This window comes from Triturus cristatus, chromosome 7 (assembly GCF_964204655.1).
Source record: "Triturus cristatus chromosome 7, aTriCri1.1, whole genome shotgun sequence".
Lineage (NCBI taxonomy): Eukaryota > Metazoa > Chordata > Amphibia > Caudata > Salamandridae > Triturus > Triturus cristatus.
In genome coordinates this window covers 1,776,454,461-1,776,475,178 of record NC_140590.1, presented here as the reverse complement: position 1 = coordinate 1,776,475,178, position 20,718 = coordinate 1,776,454,461, and the positions used below count along the sequence as shown (strand labels likewise).

The 20,718-nt window shown below is 45.5% G+C and overlaps 1 protein-coding gene across 1 annotated transcript in view; it reads right to left on the bottom strand.

The window, feature by feature from the left end:
• LOC146813076 (uncharacterized) overlaps positions 1-20,718 on the bottom strand; it is a 63,801-nt gene that overhangs the window by 6,610 nt on the left and 36,473 nt on the right. Inside the window, exon 2 of the mRNA XM_085620066.1 lies at positions 13,560-13,901. Within this exon, the coding sequence (XP_085476192.1) occupies positions 13,560-13,858 (299 nt within the window). The 5' untranslated portion in view covers positions 13,859-13,901. The remainder of the gene's footprint in view (positions 1-13,559; positions 13,902-20,718) is intronic.

The window sequence follows — 20,718 nt, the reverse complement described above, 5'->3', positions numbered from 1 at the left end:
TGCAATTCATATATTTGTCATTTCCAATCCATGGAAATCAGTGGCTTCTCTGATGTATAGAGAAATGAGCAAACACATTTCACTCATGAAGTATAAGGAAATATATTAAAAAAATTAAAAAACACAGAGATCCGTTGAGTTTGAAATCAATGAGGATTGCAATTTTTTGCATTATGTGTAATTTGATAAGAGATATAGTAATTCAAATATCCAAGTTCCTAACCAGAACCTTAATTCAGTTATTGAGCGAATTAAGCATGGTTGGTCAACACATTTTTTTTAGTATTAGTAAGTTTATTGTATTTATCAAAAATGATTACAATAAATATAAGAGGCTAAAATAATGCATAAATTAAATTGCTCTGCTAGAATATATTGAACATTTTATATCAGCTCATGTAAGACCATGTTGTAATAAAATATAAATAATCTTGTACAGTTTGGTTAAGTTAATAGTAAGCATAGTCTAAAAATGTCATACATTTACTGATAAAAGAGTTAGATCGTGCAGTAAGCAACATTTTATAGACTTATTGACTGTCCTTAAAGTAACTTCTCTGAAGACTGCACTTAGATATTTCTTCCTTAAATCTAGTACTTTTGGACAAAGACCGATAACCTGCATCCCACATTACCAGCATTCAAAGGGTCCAAAAAAGTTTTCGAATATGTATCTTAAACTGTAAAGCACCTCTTTCATGGAAAGGGAGCATCATGATCCTTATTCATAGGAAGGGTCCTGTGGTATGACCTGAAAGTTATCAATTGAGAGCACTCCTGAAATGTTGCAGGAAAGTATTTTGAAAACTCCACCAATACATGTTTAAGGAAAGCTTCAAGTGGAAACACAATGTATGCTAAATTGTGTTGTTGGTTTACTAGGGCATGAACCCTGGTCAAGCAACAGCCACAATCCCTTGGAGGGTGAACCACAAAAAGTCACTAAATTAACCTGTACTTAACCCTGGGTAGCTTGCTACAAAAATCAGTCAGGCTTAACTTAGAGGCAATGTGTAAAGTGTTTATGCAGCACAATAACAGTATTTAATTGAAACACAACACCAGAAAAAGTGCAAACCAATTTAGAAAAATAAAGTACATTTTAATAAATAATTTGACACTAAAACTACAGAAATCCAATCAGTAGAACCGGAGTTATGAATTTCTAATGTTTTAAGTGAAATCTAGGGCCTAAAGGATCGAAGCGCTAATTGCGGACATATAGTCACGCGAGACCGGGTCAAAGTTTAAATGTAAGGCCGACCGTGATGGAGCATGGTTCAGATACAAGATACTTCGGACTTAGAAAAATTCTTGAAGAAAAATGTTTGAAAAGGTAAAGTTCAATGGGGCAAGGCTGCAGGAGGTGTCTGAAGAGGGAGCTTTATCGTCAGATTGCCTCGTGTCGAAGCTGTGGTGAAGATTTCTATGTTTGGACTTAGTCGCTGAAATGGAAGTTGAAAAAGTCCCCCGGGACAAAGCAGAGAACTGTAGCCAAAACAATTCCACAAGGACGATATTTCTTTAGTGAAGGACCGCTGAAACGAATTTGCTGCTGCGGAGAAGAACGTAGTGGGAGAAGCCGCAAATTCAGTCCTACTGGCAATGCACCTAGGATGGATAGGCAAGCACATTGGTCCTGGGGACAATCTACAGACCTTAGGATCGACGCTGGACTGCCTTGCACAATCTTGCTGTCCCTGTTCTTGCCGTCAGCAACTCGCCGGACCCGCTGCGCGGGTCCCGCAGCGCGCCAACACAGCGCGGGAGCTTGCTGGACGGGGCTGCCTACCATCTGGGGGAAAAACCTACCTGGACCGGGGCTGCGAGCAGCGGGGACTCCATTGCCCAGGAGTCCCTGCAACCCCAATCATTAACACCTGGGCTGCTCTCCCTGGCCGCCACGCCCCCTTGCTCACGAGAGTAAAAGAGGATCAGTTTTCTCCTAACAGCGGGACAATCTACAGACCTTAGGATCAACGCTGGACTGCCTTGCACAATCTTGCTGTCCCTGTTCTTGCCGTCAGCAACTCGCCGGACCCACTGCGCGGGTCCCGCAGCGCGCCAACACAGCGCGGGAGCTTGCTGGACGGGGCTGCCTACCATCTGGGGGAAAAACCTACCTGGACCGGGGCTGCGAGCAGCGGGGACTCCATTGCCCAGGAGTCCCTGCAACCCCAATCATCAACACCTGGGCTGCTCTCCCTGGGCGCCACGCCCCCTTGCTCACGAGAGTAAAAGAGGATCAGTTTTCTCCTAACAGCGGGACAATCTACAGACCTTAGGATCGACGCTGGACTGCCTTGCACAATCTTGCTGTCCCTGTTCTTGCCGTCAGCAACTCGCCAGACCCGCTGCGCGGGTCCCGCAGCGCGCCAACACAGCGCGGGAGCTTGCTGGACGGGGCTGCCTACCATCTAGGGGAAAAACCTACCTGGACCGGGGCTGCAAGCAGCGGGGACTCCATTGCCCAGGAGTCCCTGCAACCCCAATCATCAACACCTGGGCTGCTCTCCCTGGCCGCCACGCCCCCTTGCTCAAGCACCTCCCTATTTCTAGGAACACAGTGCTAAGCCCGGGCAAAGGGCGGGCCGTTTGAGGCCGTTCGAGGACGGGACGGGCCACTCCCCTAACTCCTACGGCCCGGTAAGACTTATGTGACAATATTGCCACAATTATTCTGATTCTCTGGACCTTGTATTGCTGATAATTCGAACTTATTTATTTGTTTCTTGAGTCCCTTTGGTATTTGTCCATAGTCCGCAAATATGCCACTAGACGCTGGCAAATCACGCACTTTAACCGTTAATACTTTTAATGGTCCTGTCTCTGGCACAATAGATCAGTTTTTTAAACGTGTTACTACAGTTCTGGAGAAGGAAATTGCGGATACGGAGAAACGCCTATCCCTTGATTTGTTAACGGGCAAACGCTCTTCACTTGGCCAAATTGGAAAAGTACTCTCCCCGGAGACAATGAGTGAGGGTGTAGGCTCTATCCCTGAGAATGCCGAAATAATTTTACAGACAAATACCTCAGTTACGGCTAGTATTGCTGACCACACAATTGGTTCATCTATATCAGGACTGTCAGATTCCCCGAACCTAGCAATTTCCCCCACACCGTCAATAGGGCCTCTCGAGATTAAACACATTTTAAGAAAGAGGCAAGGTGCCTCTGCGACACCATTGGTGGCGAAAAAACAGAAGACCAAATCCAAAGTACAACCCTCGATCCTTACTGACCCAACGACGATAAAAAATCCCCTCACAAGTATTAATACAATAGGGCCAGCCACTGACGAGGACCCTTTGGCCGAATTACTCACGAAAATAGAGACAATGGTTAAGTCCCTCTTACTCCCCCTTTTTGAAAGGACTAGATTGATCACCCTACATTTGGACGATCTGGGTAAACAAATAAAAGGGAATAACCTGACCCTAACTGATTATCTAAAAACCCAGACTAAAACCACCACTTCCACCTCTCCCCCCATTCTATTAGAACAACCATCAACTAGTGGCACTTTAAGGAAAACATTTACCCCGATGGGCAAAAAATCTGTTGGAAAAACACTAGAAAAAACTGTGTCCACAAGTAAAACCAAGTGCCCAAAGAACAACACAGAAAATGATAGGGAGATAAGGATGGATAGTAGTTCCATACTAGAAACGACAGGAAATGTTGAAGATAATAAAAACAAAAATACAAATGTCCTTAAGGGAAAAAGTAGTACCTTATTAACACACACATTGGATAATGGAAATGAAGAACAGCCCCCCCTTCAACAACCCATTGCACTATCTAGAAGAGTGGATCTACCCCCAGAATCAGCCCCATACACGATTATCATGACTGGGGTCCCCGAATTATCAGATGGTGCTAGGGAGGACTATTACGCGTTAAAAAATCAAACCATCTATTGGCTTAATCAAAATCGACCTCTCCCTGCCCATATAAATGGGGAAATTTTAATGGTGAGAAGAACGAGCTGGGTGGGTACGAGACCAAAAGAAAGGAAGGGGGACGTGATAATTGTAAACTTTAGGGATCACAGAGCCGTTAGATGTATCGGCGACTGGTACGAACCTAGAGGAGGAGACGTTATTTCCACACATTATATCAATTATTTTTATCCACGAGAACTGATCTCCCATCCTAGACCTCATCCTGCAACTAATTCTCTCCAAGACTGGATGGAGGCAGACCATCAATTTGCCCATCAAAACGCTTATAATCATTTGTCTAACCCCCAGTTCTGGAGAAGCTCGAATAATAATCAATACCCACTCCAGCGATTAAAACCACTCTATCAGAGCGATTATGTAAACCAACATCAGAGGTTTAATATACCCACTTTTAATCGCTTCTCAGTTCTGGGTGGTTTGGAGAATGTAGATTGACTTAATGCCGAGCAGGCACGAGTCCAAAGACCGAACATGCCAAGTCAATCTACTGAAAATGACACTATTCTCCAAAGAGAAATTGTAGAAATACAAGAAATGGTAAACAGTAATTCCTCCCCAGCACCCATCCAAACAGTGCATATAGGACACGATATTACCACTCGTGGGAGAATTTGTAGCAATCGATCTAAGTACCTGGCTGATGAATCAAAAAAAAACCCTGAGAATGTCTCAAAAGTAGAGGCAGCCTGCACAAATAAATGTTTAGTTCCTAGAAAGGACGATAACATAATAAAAATTATGTCCTGGAACATCGCAGGACTGTGAACTAAAATAAGGAATGGGAATTTACTGGATTTTATACAAGATTACCACATTGTCTGTTTGCAGGAGACATGGTCCATAAATGAAGAGCATTTATTAGGTTATAAAACCCATTTTATAGCGGCAGTGGCAGGCATTCATGGTAGGGCAAAGGGGGGTTTAACGATATATATAAAAAATACTATAATTGGGCTAAAAATAATATCGCTCAGCCTACATTCCAACTACCAGATATTGAAACTCTCACTTCCGAAGAATGGGACAATAATTTTAGTGAATACATACGACAATGTCCCGGAAAGCGAGAGATTAAATTTACTTGGGCCTCTTCGAAATAAACTTTCTATCCAGACAAAAAAAATGCAAGGAGCCGACGTACCATGCATTGTTTGGGGTGGCGATTTTAATCACCATCCCTGTGAGGCAAAAAACAGTAACATCTGTGGCATGGTAGAAGAAATAGACAAACACACGTCCCACTTCTCTCACTCTAAAGTGGGGGATTTCCTAAATGAAATGCTATCAGAACTAGGACTTGTAATTTTAAATGAAACTGACGTTGTATCTGGCAAAGTACAGCCCACCTATCTGGGTAGGGGATGGGAAACAACAATAGACTATATACTGGTCTCAGCAATACTTGAAAGTAAGGCTAAGAGTTTTAGGCTGTTAGTAAATACCTTAAGTGATCATACTGCACTGGCATTTGATTTGGTCATTGACCAGGGGCAATATAATTCACATCCAATGATGACAACACTTGCTCAGAATAATATCTATCTTGCAAGAACAAATGGCTATGCCATAGGATGGGGAATGATTGATCCAGTGGCCATGACAAACAAAGTGGTTCGTGAGACATATCCAGCAATAGTGAAGTGTCTTGAGAACGATACCAGCGAAGAAGAGATTCTACTAAATTTTAGTTTAATCATAGAGAAAGTAAAGGATTTTCTAACCCGTAATATAAAAGTGAATAAGCCCAGGAAAAAAAGATGGTTTGATCATGAATGCACCTTGGCGCATAAATCTTTAAAAAAAGCGCTGACAAAACCTCTACGAGATCGAGAGGAAATACGTGGTTTAAGGAGGTGCTATCGTCTAGCATGTATAACTAGGAAAAAACATTTGAAAAAAGCGCTCTGGGACCAACTATATGAGAGTTCCCGGAACTGGAATAGTGAACAATTCTGGAAGGTAGTAAGGACTCCCTTTTTGACAGACACTAGCGATCTGCCGAAAGTTGATGTAGTGATCGAGGGCCCAATATGGGCAAACCACTTTTCTAAAGTATTTGGTAAAGTAGTAGGGGAAGATCCACTCGAAGAAAATAAACAGATCTCACATGAAAGTGTATTCCCGATCCTTTTAAATTTTGAGTTAAACGAAGTCATAAACGCGGTAAAAAAGAGTAAAAGCGGAAAAGCCCCCGGCCCAGACGGTGTGCCAGTGGACTTTTTTAAGTCCAACTTAGATCTGTGGGCTCCAATCCTAAAAAAAGTGTTCGATGCAACAATGAAGTGTGGTCTCATTAAAACTTGGTCCCAATCAATCATGGTCCCTATTTTTAAAAAAGGAAACAGGGAAGATGTGACCTGTTATAGGCCTATCTCATTATTGGACTCACTTGGCAAAGCTCTAGGCAGAGTGGTCCTTCAGCGCCTACAGGAGTGGGCAGATGACCACAACGTACTATCTGACATTCAGTTCGGTTTTCGAGAGGGATTTGGAACAACAGAACAGGCCCTGAACCTAGCTTTATTGATGGGTAAATATGCATCAGCAAAGCAAGGAAAGTTATATATGGTCTATGTCGATCTTTCCGCAGCCTTCGATTGCGTTTCCCACTCGAAACTGCGGTCAGTGCTCTCTAATATGGGCATAGATATCCCCCTCGTACATCTTCTTAGGGCTCTATATTCCAACGCCTCATCAAGGGTCCGTTTTGGAACGCAGGGTGAGCTATCTGAACTCTTTAATGTGGAGAGGGGCGTGAGGCAGGGCTGTGTACTGGCCCCCTTTCTTTTCTCCCTCTATACTAACGATCTTGAGGTCGAGATGTTGAGAGGGGCCCAGGACCTTCCACGAGTAAAAAATCGCCCCGTCCCGGCCCTCCTCTACGCGGATGACGCAGTAATACTGGCACGTACTCCGCGAGAGCTGCAGAAAGCTTTAGATAGATACTCAAAATTCATGGGTACCTTGGACCTCAAAATAAATATAAGAAAAACGTATGTGATGGTGGCAGGAAAGGGGAAAAAAAAGGAAAAGCCCATTTACCTTCACGAAGAGAAAGTAGATTCGACCTCCCAATACCCATACTTAGGGGTGATGACAGACGACAAACTTAACTGGAAAGCCGCCATTGAAGCCCGCAAACATCAACTTTTGTGAGCTATTATTGCCTTGATAAAATTTTCCCAGAAGCTAGGAAAGCGGCCACCGGTAGAGCTCCTCCGCATTTATAAAGCAAAGTGTCTTTCCATCGCACTTTACGGGGCGGGTCTGTGGGGACATAAAAACACCAATGCCCTGCAGATAGCAGAGAATACATTTACGAGATTTCTCCTGATGGCCCCCAAGCGGGCTTCCACTTTTGCCTGTCGTGCAGAACTTGGCCTTTCCCATATTGAAGACCTGGCCAAAATTCAACCTCTTTTGTTATGGCCCCGTATTTGGACCTCAACAAAGAATCTATTTACAAAAGAGATTGTGGCGGATTGCATGTCCCTGGAACATGCGGGAAAAATAGAATGGCTGCTTTATGTAAAAAACTTCCTTACTGATTTGGGCCTTAATAAATATTATATTAATCCCCAAAAAATTGCTGAGATTTCCAAGAAAGATTTAAAAATAAGGGCCCTCAGCCACTTGGAAGAACTAAGGATGGGCAAGGAGATAAATAAAATATCCACTCAGCACTCCTTGACAGTCATGACCACACTTGAAATGGAACCGTATTTGACTTATGTTGATTCACAATTTGAACGCTTTCTATTGACACGATTCAGATTGAATGTTTTCCATAGACTTGTTGCCTTTCCAAAAAACTATAACTGGAAAGAGGGCCTAATGGCTTGTCCGTGTGATGATTTATCGGAACAATCAACAATGCACACGATATTGTTCTGTAAATTTTACTCTATACACCGTAAATTATGGCTAATCCCTTTGCTGAGAACACTGGGTTTTAGAAGGTGTCGCATTGCTATGTTGTATTTGCAATTTCTGAACAACCCATTGATTACTAAAAGTGTCAGCACGTTTTTAAAATGTATTTTTAAACATAGAGTAAATCTAGATTGAATCAATTTTAATCAATACAATCAGTCTTTTTATAAAGTGTATATTGTGTATGATATATTTTTTTTTTTATGTACTTTAATGGTTATTATTGTTTTTATAACCGAATAAAGATTTACTACTACTACATTGGTCCTGGTCTCCTCCTTGTTTTCAGAGCACTTTTTTGGCCACATCTTCCTGAGTTCTTTAACTTGGTCATCTGGGTACCTTTATCACCACAACCAAGGGTGTAGGACTGATGGTACACCTCTTGGCGGATCAGGCTGGGCCGAGGTGCGGGTTCAATATAGTGGGACCCTTTTTTGTCCCTGTGGCTCTGAACAGTAGGCCACCAAACTAGCCCTTGGAGTCACTTCTGATAGTCCTGGGTGCAGGCGAAGATGCAGGGCCCAATATCAGGGCTGACCTTTGAGGGTTCAAGGCAAACTACAGGCAAAAAAGCACTCTTTCAAGGTTCAGCAGCAGTCTGAGAGAGTGCATAGCAGGTCACAGCAACAGGCAGTTCTCTGAGAGTCCTTACGCAGGCCCAGTAGTGAACTGATGATCTTATTTTTATACCCTAGTGTTCCTCTTTTGGAAAGTGAGAGAAGCTTCTGGAATGGTTCTTTGAAATGCATGGAATTTCCTGACACCCCTGCCCTGTCTCCAAGCTGGCTGCAGTGACAATACAGGGTTGTTAGGCCCTTTGCATGAAGGCAGAGCACAAGCTATTCAGGTGTACATGGGGTAGTGCTTAGCTAAGACCCGCCCCATCTTACTAGTAGATGGTCCATTGAGGCACACCCAATCCTTCTATTGTGTGACTGTCTAGGAGGAATTCACAAAGTCTAACTCTCAGCTACACCCAGTCATGTGACACAGGGCAGTCGGCAGGCATGAAGGGTTAAGGGCAGGAAAATGGCAACTTTTTAAGATTGGCATTTTCAAAGGGTTTACCATTACAATTTCATAGGTACCAAACATTAAATATCTACCTTCTCCCAATTAGGCATTACAGCCTGTTCAATGTAATAAGGAATCCACAATGTTATTCTATGTAAGGGGTAGGCCTCACAGTAGTGAAATGAATTTCTGAGTTTTTTACTACCAGGACATGTAAAACTTTAAAGTCTGCGATTGATCAGTTAATTACACAGCACCGTAACATATGAACTACCTAGGAACTGCCTTAGGGGTGACCTATATGTTATAAAAGGGGTGTTTAAGGCCTGGCAAGGGGGTTGAAATGCCAAGTCCTCATGGCAGTGGAACACCGCATTCAGGCTGCAATGGCAGACCTGGGTCATGTTTTAGAGTGCTACTTAGGTGGGTGGCATTTACTTTACAGGCCCTGGTTATATGACATACCACTCTACAAGGGACTTATAAGTAAATAAAACATGCCAATTAAGTATATACTAATGAAACCATGTTTAGGGGAGTGAGCACAAGCACTTAAGCAGTGGTTGGCAGTGGTCAAGTTCACAGAGTCCTAAGGCCAACAAAACGGAAATCCATCAAGATTTGGAGGGTTTGGGGGAAGGCCACCCTAAGGCAGAAAGGTCTAAGACAGTGTATTACTATTGGATTCATTAGACCAGGAGTGTTTCGTTAGGAAAAACAAGATCTAGTCATCATATTTGGCTTTGAAAAAGTTTACTTTCCCCACTTCATGGAGGAAATTTAAAAAGTGGGGGTTTGTGCGAAGGTTATTTTCCTTAATATCAATGTACCTTTTTAAGGCTAATGATGGAATCCGACAAGGGCTTATACCAGAAATGGGGTACATCAAGGTTGCATCATTGTCCCCTTTTATCCATTTCCATTTCTGATTTCCTTGATGCATTACAAGCTCTAAGGATTTTCCCGCCAAGATTTCGCTCAGTTGATTACCCTATGGTATTCGATGCAACAACTTGGTAAATTTGAACCAAACTCAGCTTTCCAGAGAAGACTTGAAACAAAATTCTCAACAGATCTTCCTCGTCTTCAATCTCTTGAAGACTGGAATCTGTCTCTCTTCTGGTATCTGTTGAAATTGTTTCTCTATTAAAAACAAAAGAGTTAAAATTTCATATTAAGGCACATAAGGCCAAGAAACCTCTCATTTTAACATATGGTCTAGTCATGATGTATTGCATTGAAATACATTGCTTTTTTCTCCCCTATTGACCGCATAGGAATGTTAAGAACTCTGATTCATTGAAGATGTTCACTCACCCACAAAGGCATCAAGCTCTTATTTTGAGAACATTGGTTTATCCCTCTCTGTGACAACATGCAATGCTGTCTGGTTATTTGCTTCTACGCAGTAAGTTTGCATACGCAGTAAGTTTGCATTGTATATTTTTCAAACCCTGAGGATGACAAGGCAATACAACACCTGATGAAAGCCATGTTAGCTAGATCGGTTTAATTGATGAAATGGCTAAATTGGTTGTATTCCAGACAATGTTTTCTGCACTGTTTAGCCTTAGATATAGTTGTGTATTATCCATGTACATGTGGTACAAGATGTCATGAGGCCACAAGATTTTTGTAGGGGAGAAAATATACAGGTTTAGGTGAGAAGGATGTTCCTTGAGAAATGCCTTGTAATTCTGGATATTGAAGGTTTGCATTGACTTTACCAGGCCCCTTATAACCACGCTCTCCTGGATTGTGGTTCTTGATCATCTATTCTATGAAGACATTCAGATCTGAAATTACAGTCAGGCAAGAGTGAGTGCACTAGACCTGCCTCAGGGTAGGGGGTTGTAAGAAAAACGGCCATTAGTTGTGAGGTCTGCACAAGTAACGGCTCCATATTTGTCCTCCACTGGGAACCAAACACCCCGTTGTAGCATTTGACTCTCAGGGTAGTGAAGCAGAGCAGTCCAAGGCCTAGCAGAGCAGTCCAAGGCCTGGTCAAAGGAGGTGGTTTGGGCGAGTAATCACCATTCGCTGTCACCCAATTATAACACTCAATAAATGAGTCTCTCAAAGTTTCTTTTGAAAAAGGAAAAGTGCATTGATTACACATTAATTACTCAATACTACGCAGAAATTTACAAATTTACATAAGGCTGCTGAAAAGTCCTGGTGAACACATTGTGTAATCACCTCTGGACACTTAACGGGGTCCAGACCAGCAAACCATTTGTCAGAATAGCATACTTTTTGGAGAAAATGCAGTAAATCACAAATAATCATGTGTAAATACACTTATTACTACATGACCAATAATCAGTCAGTGTTATTCTTTCCAAAAAACATTTAAAAACGATACTAAAGCATGTACCACAAGGGGAGAAAAACAGTGCCAAATTAGCGAGTCCTGCAGGGCATTATGGGGCACTTTGCGAGTGCATGCATATTGGATTAGCTGCTCTCCCGCTGCCTCAGGGAGAGCCGCTGCCTTTGTTTGCTGTTTTCGTATTCGCCATTTGTCCTTTTATTTTCTTGGGGGTGCACGGTCCCACTCCAACACCCCGTGCATTTCCAGGATGGGAGGCAGCCTGAGAGACCACTCCTCGCTGCCCCCGCCAGCTTCTTGCATGTACAGTAGCCGGCAGAGCGCTGTGGCACATGACGGCCCTCCTCTCCCTTTGGACTTGGGCACGGGGAGAGGGACAGGCCAAAAGAACCAAGAGTGCTCCCCCTCACATCCTCTTGGTTCTGTGGCCCAGGAAGAGGGTCCTGGGCCCCTCCTGCACACCTCAGATGCAGGGAAGTGCAACAGCACTTCTCTGCCTTCACTGATATTTGGGGTCTGGAGTTGGGCTCCCCATTCAGGAAAATTACTTTGGAGGATGGGAACCCCAGGCCCACTACAATGCTGGGGGTGCCCCCGGACCACCCCAGGGGTGAAAAGCTCTGGCAGTGACGCTCCATGTGATCTGGGCCTCTCTGGGGGGATCACAGGCCAAATTATTTGCAAGCTGATATCTCAGGCCCCATTGGGATGTTTTGTGTGATCTCGATCTCGTTTTCCTCCTCCTGGTGGTGAGACCTAGCCACCTGGAGTCCTTTTGTTTAGGTCTCCTGGCCTCGAAGGCAATGGCATTCACACGGAGCTGGTTTCATTGGCTTCCTACTCCAGCCTTTCTACTTGATATCCTCTGGGCCTCTCCTCCTTGCCGCAGAAGCCCAGTCTTTACCCAACTAGTCTTCAGGTGGTGTAAGGGAACCAGCTTCCCTGGTTCTGGGAAGAGCCCCAGTGGTCGGGGTCAACTTAAGCCAGAGCCCTTCTTCCAAATGACCATCAGAGGGTTCTTCTTTCCAGTTGTCCATGGCTGCCACCTCCAGTCCCAGTGTCCATCAGAAAGGCACATCCGAGAGAGAACTCTCCCCCCTGCACAAGACCTTTTAAGTGGGGGCAGGAGGGTCCGGCAGGGAGGCACATCGGCCGTATACTCAGGGACCACATCTCTTCTCCGGCCCTGTGCCTACCTTTCTACACACCCTGCCGGAACCCTTCATAATTACGTCACCCAGGAGTCACTTGCCACATCTCCTCTGGGGGCCTCAATTCCACCTCTTGCTGATATTACTGCCAGAGCCTGCCCCAGAAAATGTTTAAAGGGAGCCCCCTACTAGGTTGGGTTCAGATGTCTGGCTGCCTCCTTTGTTTAGTGACAGCTGGTTGATTGATATAGAGCATTCCGCCCCACCTCTTTCCTCCTCTGGAGCTGAGTGAAGCAATGTTAATTGCTCCCGTTGTGTGGGGAGGCCTTTGTTCCTGCCACTGGAGAGAAATGTAATTAGCTTGGCACAGCAGGGTTACAAAATGGCTGGGCTCTGATCCTGAGTAGAGAAGTGTGACATTCCTGCATAACCCATAAGCTGAACAGTTTGTTTTTGGAACTTGCACAACTGACTTTGCCATATAGGTTACACCCTAACTTGATATTAAAGGGAAGTGAAGCTGCCCTCTTAGGGAGCCCTCCCCATAGATGTATAATTAAGTGTCACTGCAGACAGGTCAGTAAACCGCACTGACTTTCTCTTTGAGTGTGCAATAACATCATGAGGCCTACCTGGGTTAATACCCAATCCTGCAGAGTCCCCGCTTCACCAGGCTACCTGTGCGCTTTTACTGGGCTGTGCACAACAGGAGTCTCCCATACGCAGCTCTCACACATGTACACAGACATGTGCGTGTGTTAATGTGTAACCATCCAAGTGCCCCTTACACTTGCTGCATCACAGTGGCCTTTCCTTAATAGGCAGACTCCAGGGGTAAACACGCACAATCCAGTTACCAAGAGTTTACCGTGTCCAAGTCACCAGTTGTAAAGCTCACCCACAGTAAAAAGGTCAAAAACAATTTGGTCAAAAAGCAAAAATTCCGGATGGATTTGAGGGATAGAACCCATTTCCTTACAGTGGATATTTGGTGTTTTGACTGAGAGAGAGAAAGAACAGGCAAGACAAATGGAGCCAGAGAAAGACACCAAGAAACAACATGATTAATAGAGAGAGGGGGACACTACACCTCTCTCTGTGTCATCTTGGCTATTTTTAACAGCAAGACAATGGAGTACTGAGTACTTAGATGCTTACCAGTCTGTATTGTCCTGCACCGACCTGCCTCCCTGTGTCACATGATCCTCTGTTCGGTTCATTATGGTTGGCAAGCAATATTTCTTAAACCACTGTGCAACAATGCTCAAGCTAGTCAGCAGATAGAGCAAGAGTACGGTAGAGCCAGAAGCAATGCAGATGACACCTGAAACAATTGTATGGAATCTGAAGGCCAGCAGGAACACCCCGATCACATCCATAAAAGCACCAACGATCAACAGCCATTTCCGTATCCAGTTCCATGTGACGTCAGCATAGGAGGCTTCACAACGGCACATGATGGGATCTCCTATGAAGATGGTCACATGACTGCCCAGGGATCTGTAGCATGAAAACAAGAAGATGATTTTTTAAATAATCTGAATATATTTTTTATTTAGGTATTCCCCTTTTGAATTATGTGTAAATCACTTGACTACATTGTTCAATGTTTGTTCTAGCATAGCCTGATATCTTGATTTTCTAGTTATTATTTCTAAACAGTCAACAAGATTTCATAGAATCTGATATCTTGACTTCTCAGTTGTTGTTTCTAAATAGTAGACATATTTCCAGGAGGACAAAGTTCCTGCGGGCAGGTGCAAAAAGTCACCCGAGCCCTTAAAAATAAATAAGGAGTGAAAGAGTTCCTAGTTTGAAGAACCACTCAGGTAAGTGGAGGACCACTCTATGTCCTCTGTGCCCTCACACACCCCGAAAGGTGTCATGCTTCATCATCGGGCGGTTGCTCCTCGTAGGGCCGGCGCTGCAATTCCCTACGGGCCCCCGAAGGGTCACTTTTTCGGAGATCTTTTAGGAACCGCCGGATGGTGCATGTGGGTATGTGGAAAGTGGGTTCTGTATGGAGGGTAAAAAAGGTGCGTGCAAGTGAGTGAAAAACATGGTGGGTCATCATGCAGCAACTTGTATAGATGTACCCTGAGCAGAATTAAACTGCTAAAAAATTATGACCTGAAGGCACAATCTGCCCATGGATCAGGGATCAAAGGCCTAAATAGTAGACAACATTTCACCGAACATGAATAGGTAAAGGGCAGGGATGCTTTTATTTTGATTGTTGTAAAAATATTTAACAACGTTTGGATAAAATAAGCTGCACTGAAGTATTGTACAAGATAGATGGAGAGGAACTTTAATCCAACAATTGTAGGCTGAGGGGTTTTGCTGACAAGAGATTTAGCTGCAAACACCTTTCCTTGCTGAAGGTTACACAAAAGGAACATTGAGGGGCATATTCTCAAGGACCTATCGCCGAGTTAGCGGCACTGTATCGCAGCCAAAGTGGTGATAAATTCATCGCACCATTCACAAGCTGGTGCTAACAGCTGATATCACCAATTTTCCTGCGATAGTAGCCGCAAAAAACAATACCACAGATGACACCGGCAACTAACGCTAATGAGATGCAGAGTAGGCGTTCCCCTGCAAAAAGCCGCGTCAACACCACTTTGCAACATTCTCAACGACTAGCCAGATCTGCGATAAGATCCCAAAACATGAGATAAGGTGCGTTAGCAGCAGGAATTTAACACCTGCCCTTACCTGGTGTTAAGTCTGACGACAACCTACACCATCAAAGGGAGCCCAACACACAGCCACACCTGAAGAACAACAGATACCATGGAGCCACTGATCAGGCTGCTTGGACACCCAAGAGGGCCACAACACACACCGCCACCACCCCCAGCACTCCCCCCCTTCTCCCCCCCCCGGGCCCTACCTCCCCCCGGACGAAGATAGTTCACATCAACTTTACAGATTCTTGCACCAAACAATTCACCTGAAGCCTCACAATAACAACAATTAACATTCATGTGTGGACAGACAAAGGTAAATCATCCATTCACCTTTGAATTTCCCAAAAAGAATAATTCATTCAAATGTAACTCAATACTACTATTTGCAAGAGTCATGGCGGGTCTCCCATGGACATTCTGTAAGTCACAGCCTGCAAGACAAAATTCAAGACAAGAAGGTGTGTCATGCGCTCATCAAAGGACAGAGAGAGAGAGAATGGGGGAGAGAGGGAGAAGAAGAGAGAGAAACAGAGGAAGAGAGAGACAGTAAAAGGAAGAGCAGGAGTGAGAGAAAGAGAGAGAATCATCCCTGGGCCTTGTGCATGATTCATGTCTGGGCTGGACAGGAAACCAACTGATGTGTGTGTCTCTGTTGCAGTGTCGGCGCCACACGGACCTCAACCGACAATGTCGCCCTGTTGCATGAACACGGAGGGCGGCCACGCATGAAGGTATTGTACAAGGAGCGCAAGGCCGCTCGGGGTCTTGGCTGATACATGCCAACTGTCGTGTGTGTTTCGCTCTTGGTGCACCATAAGCCTAAGGCCGAGCCTCATTTGCAAAGCGAAAGCCACATCGCATGTCAAGAATGCAAGCAGTAGTCAGACTGACATTGTGGATGAAAGCTCCTTTGTCCCAAAACAGAAGGTGAAAGGACACCTGCACCTACGACTTTGCCAGTGCATGCAGCGGGCACCCACTGAAAGATACACCATAGCAGATGAAGACTCCCACACCCCACACAGCGCTAATGAAAGAACAACGTATCCATACCCCACTCATAGAAGACCTTTCCTGAGATACTCCAGCATGGAATGCCCTTGACACTTAAGCACAGCAAAACCCATACATCCAAACTTTGCACACCTATACGACTCATTACTCCGAGCTGTGGCATATCATCCATACAACAGCCGCAGGTCAGAAGAGTGCCGGTTCTCCGAGACCCAACAACGCAATGGCAGGACATCCCGGGCACATGCGCAACCTGTGTCACGTGGAACTGTACTGTGACCGAATGCTGCATCTGTTGGGGGCACTGCCATTGGCAGTGCTGCGGATCAATTACCGTTTGAGCTTCAACTTGCGTACGTCACCTTTGTCCAGCCCTGGTTCCACTGTTGATCATGCATATTCGAGTGGCCCATGGATGTCTGCCTATCCAACACAACGGTAGCTGTACTGGATTATGACAAGTGTGTGCGCTGCCTGTTGGCCCACGACCAGAAGTGTAACCGTGATACCCGTTCATGGGATGCCTTGATATTTGGCGTATGTTCTGGCCGTTGGGCAAGGGAGATTGCACAATTCCTCATGTGCAGTGATCACATCTAGGCGCTCCCCTATTGGGCTCGCCCTCGTGTTCGTTGAACCCGACAATGACGTACTCTTGGAACAGATTGCCTATGAAGCTGCGCTCGCTCTCATGGACGAGTAACTACGTTCCTGCAGCCACAACTGATTGTAACCCATAGCACAGGTCCCAACACCCTTTTGCATCTTGGAGAAATAGTCACATATCCCACCATTACAGTGGACATGGCTGCATTTGCCTGGACTCAGAATGCATGTGTGTGCAACACTGCGGGTTGACACACACCTGGTCAAGGTGAGTGGACAGCGGCGTATGGCACCATTCCTCAATCTGACACCCTGCTGGAGGAAGTGTACACACATGGCAATGTAGTTCTACATGTGACCCTTTTGGACTGCCCACTGTCAGCAGAGCAGACAGTCAGCGCAGTTCGGTGGTACAGGAATATGCAGATCCCATGGGCTGCGAGTGGTGTCCCCAGACAAGGTGCAATGAGCGTACGCCAAACATCACATGACTCGTCCAGCAAGGCAAGGTGGGCTGAGACCGTTCCCATCCGTGATAATTTCTGTCCATGTTTGCATCCCAATGTCTTGCACCTCTACATGTTCCCATGCTGCCTGGTAATATATGATGCATTGGTCCGCATGTTGTGGCCCTTGTCTTGCCCGTACTGACACGCACATGCTAATAAAGTGTACGCAACTTCACTAGTGTTCAACTGTGATGAGTGTTGATTAGAATGCCAAATCGTGTGCCTCAATGAGCATTGTCCGTACACAGGGAGGGACTGAGTGACGCATTTCACTTAGGGGTGAGTCCCCACTGGCAGCTCCACCTCTTTGAGCCGGATATTGTGGTTGGGAAAGTTGCTGGTAGACCTGTGCGCTTACGTGTCGCTTACGTGTCTTCAGCAATGTTGGACTTGGCCCTTTTTGCAGGGTCATCCCTGCAAACTTTTTGCCTGCCTCCTGTATTTTTTCTGACCTGTTGTTGGCTGTTTTATGACTCTGGGCACTTTACAACTGCTGATCAGTGCTAAAGTGCATATGCTCTATATTGTAAATTGATGTACTGGATTAGTGACTCCATGATTGGCTTAGGTGATTTACTTGTCAGACCTTAGTATAGTGCACCATGTGTGTCCAAGGCCTGTAAATCAAATGCTCCTGGTGGGCTTGCAGCACTGGTTGTGCCACCCACAGAAGCAGCCTGTAAAGTCTGTCTCAGGCCTGCCATTGCAGAGCCTGTGTGCAGTCTAGTACTAGACACCCCTAAGGTAGGACCAAGGGCAGGGTGCATTGTAAGCATTAGGTAGAACATGCCCTGGTGTGTAAGGTAGGTGGCATATCCTAATAGTGAATTACAGCCATTTTCGTGTTTCACTATTGCAAGGCTACCAGTCCCCATAGGCCAGAATGGGAACATGGTAGAAATTCGAGTTTAGTATACCTGAACTCAGAATGATAAAATACATCTTTTAGTGAAGTTGGTTTTAACATTCTGTGTTTGAAAATACCACTTTTCTTACCTAACCATCCAGTCTGCCTCAGCTAGCTTGTGCATTGTGTGTCTGTTTTTGTGAGTGACAGGGGCTGGGGCATTCCAGGAGACAGGGTGAGTCAGAACAGGGCTGAATAGACCTATCTGCATGTAGAGTGGTGGGAGGAGTCAGCACCTGGGTCTAAATAGGGCTGTGTCTGCCTTCCACAATGCTGGCTCCACCTCCTGTGGTGCGTCTGATGTCCCTGGCCCATCCTGCTAAAGGAAAGAAGGAGTCCTGTAAACAAAGTGCTCAGGGACTGCACAGAACTGGTTTGGACTAGGTACAGACACTCTCTGCCTTCAGAGACAAAGTATTTTGGTGTATAAAAGGGGGGACCCAGACCCCAAGACTTTAGATCACTCTGGGAAAACAAGACAAACCTTTGCTAAGGAGAAGAACCAAGGAAGCTGCAGGAGTTTTGGACTGCCCCTCTGCTAGTGTGCTGGTTGCTGGGTTGGCCTGCAGTTGTTTCTTCATTGCCAAGGAAAGGAGAAGGAACTTTTAAGGAACTTTCATCATCTTGCAGAATATTTCTCCAAGGCTTTGAACTTGTGCTTGCCTCCTGCTGAAGTCTCAGGGCTACAAGACTTCACCACCAGCTCCCCCCTGAATTTCCTTGCTGGGAAATTCTGTCTGCATAAGCCTGCGTGTCGCTGGGACCCGGAAGCATGACTCAACGAGAAGAAGCGTGTTGCCGTCACAGCTGTTGCCGTCGCATCGCCGGAGAAGCGTGTCGCTGCCGCAGCGCCGCCACCTCATCACCAGAGAAGCGTGTCTTCGTCGCAGCTGTTTGCCGTCGCATCACCGGAGAAGCGTGTCGCCACGCAAGGGTTGCCGTCGCATCACCAGAAAAGCATGTTGCAGGGCCTGTCGCGGCTCAGAAGTTGTTGACTCGCCGTCGGGCGTGCACGCATTGCCTTCACGTCGTCGCATCGCATCAAGGGCGCCATCTTATCGCATCGCACCGGACTGTCGCATCGCATGGAGGCGCCATCTTGCCGGATCGGAACCGTAACGCAGTACGAGAATCAACGCATCACCTCCTCTCCGGTAAGAAACAGACGCATCCCCGACTCTGCGCAGGCATTGAGGCGCGACGCATCGCCTCCCCCGAAGCAAGGAATCGACGCATCACCCTCTCTGGAACCTTTTGGGTTTTTTTGCGTTACGCATCCAAGGTACTTTTGGGAGAAACGTGTTGCATTTATCATCAACTTGAGCTAAGTTACTTCTACCACCTTTAAGTCTATTTTGAGTACAGTATTGTGGATTTTTGTCGTTTGTGGTCTTGTGTCTATATAAAGAACACTTATTTTTATAAAACCTATGTTGTGTCCATCTGTAGTGTTTTCACTGTATTGCTGTGTTCACAAATGCTTAATGCACTGCCTCTGAGATAAGCCTGTCTGCGCGTGCCAAGCTACCAAGGGGGTGAGCAGGGGTTATCCAGTAGTGTAATTTTCCCTGACTTAGAAGCAATGGTCCCTATTTGGTCAAAGTTACCTACCTCTGCCAACTAGAGACCCCCAGTTCTAACAAGCAATGTGTGTATGGTATCCAACTTCTTGCCATGTGAATCACATAGTTTAGTGTGTGTAGGTATGCAAAGAGATGTACTGTTGCCACATGTAATGGGGGGCACTACTTTGGTCCTGCTACCGGCTCTGACATTTTCACACACAACCATATTTCATACATGGTTGTGGGGCTACGCTGGGGGGTTGCGAGATTGTTGTTAATGAGCAATGAGGCCACAGCTAGTTCACACCTTCACAGACATGATTGGCCATGTGTGTCACGGTCAAACATGCACATTGATGTCATTTCCAAGGGTGTACCTTTTTGTGCAATCGATGTCCCTACATTCATCCATACTTTTATCCTTGACTGAACATATACATGACATCTCTGTGTGATTTGAAATGTTTTATTCACATTCTGTGGAGTGTCGGAGCTGGAGCAGTACATGGCCATGCACACCCTAAATTACATGGTTGCACAGTGCCAACCAGAGTCCTTGGAGGAATGACAAGTGAGTCGGAAGAGGAAGAGTACAGTCCGCAGTCTGATTGCTGTGTCATTGGTAACCAGTGCAGCTATGGCAGTCCATGTTGGGGTCCAGGTGAATGTCTCAAGAGTGTTTGGGGGGGCAGTGAAAGAAGTTGTTCCAGGGCATGATGCAGAGGGCTGAACCAAGCAGGAACAGGCTATATGGCGGGGAAGATTGCTACAACTTCGTTTTTGACACAGAGTCATTTCTATCCACATCTTCGTCCTCTGAAATGTCTTCAGTGTCAGGTGTTCCAGGTGTGTGTGGTGGTGTTATGGCTGCATCACTGTGTGCCAAAGACACATCAGGGGGTGGAGGCGGCATGGCTGCATCTTTGTGTGCCACAGACACATCAGGGGGCGGAGATGTTTGTGTCGAAGTTCCTGCAGCAGTCATCTGGGACAGGCTCTGTGGCAGCAATGGCAAGATGA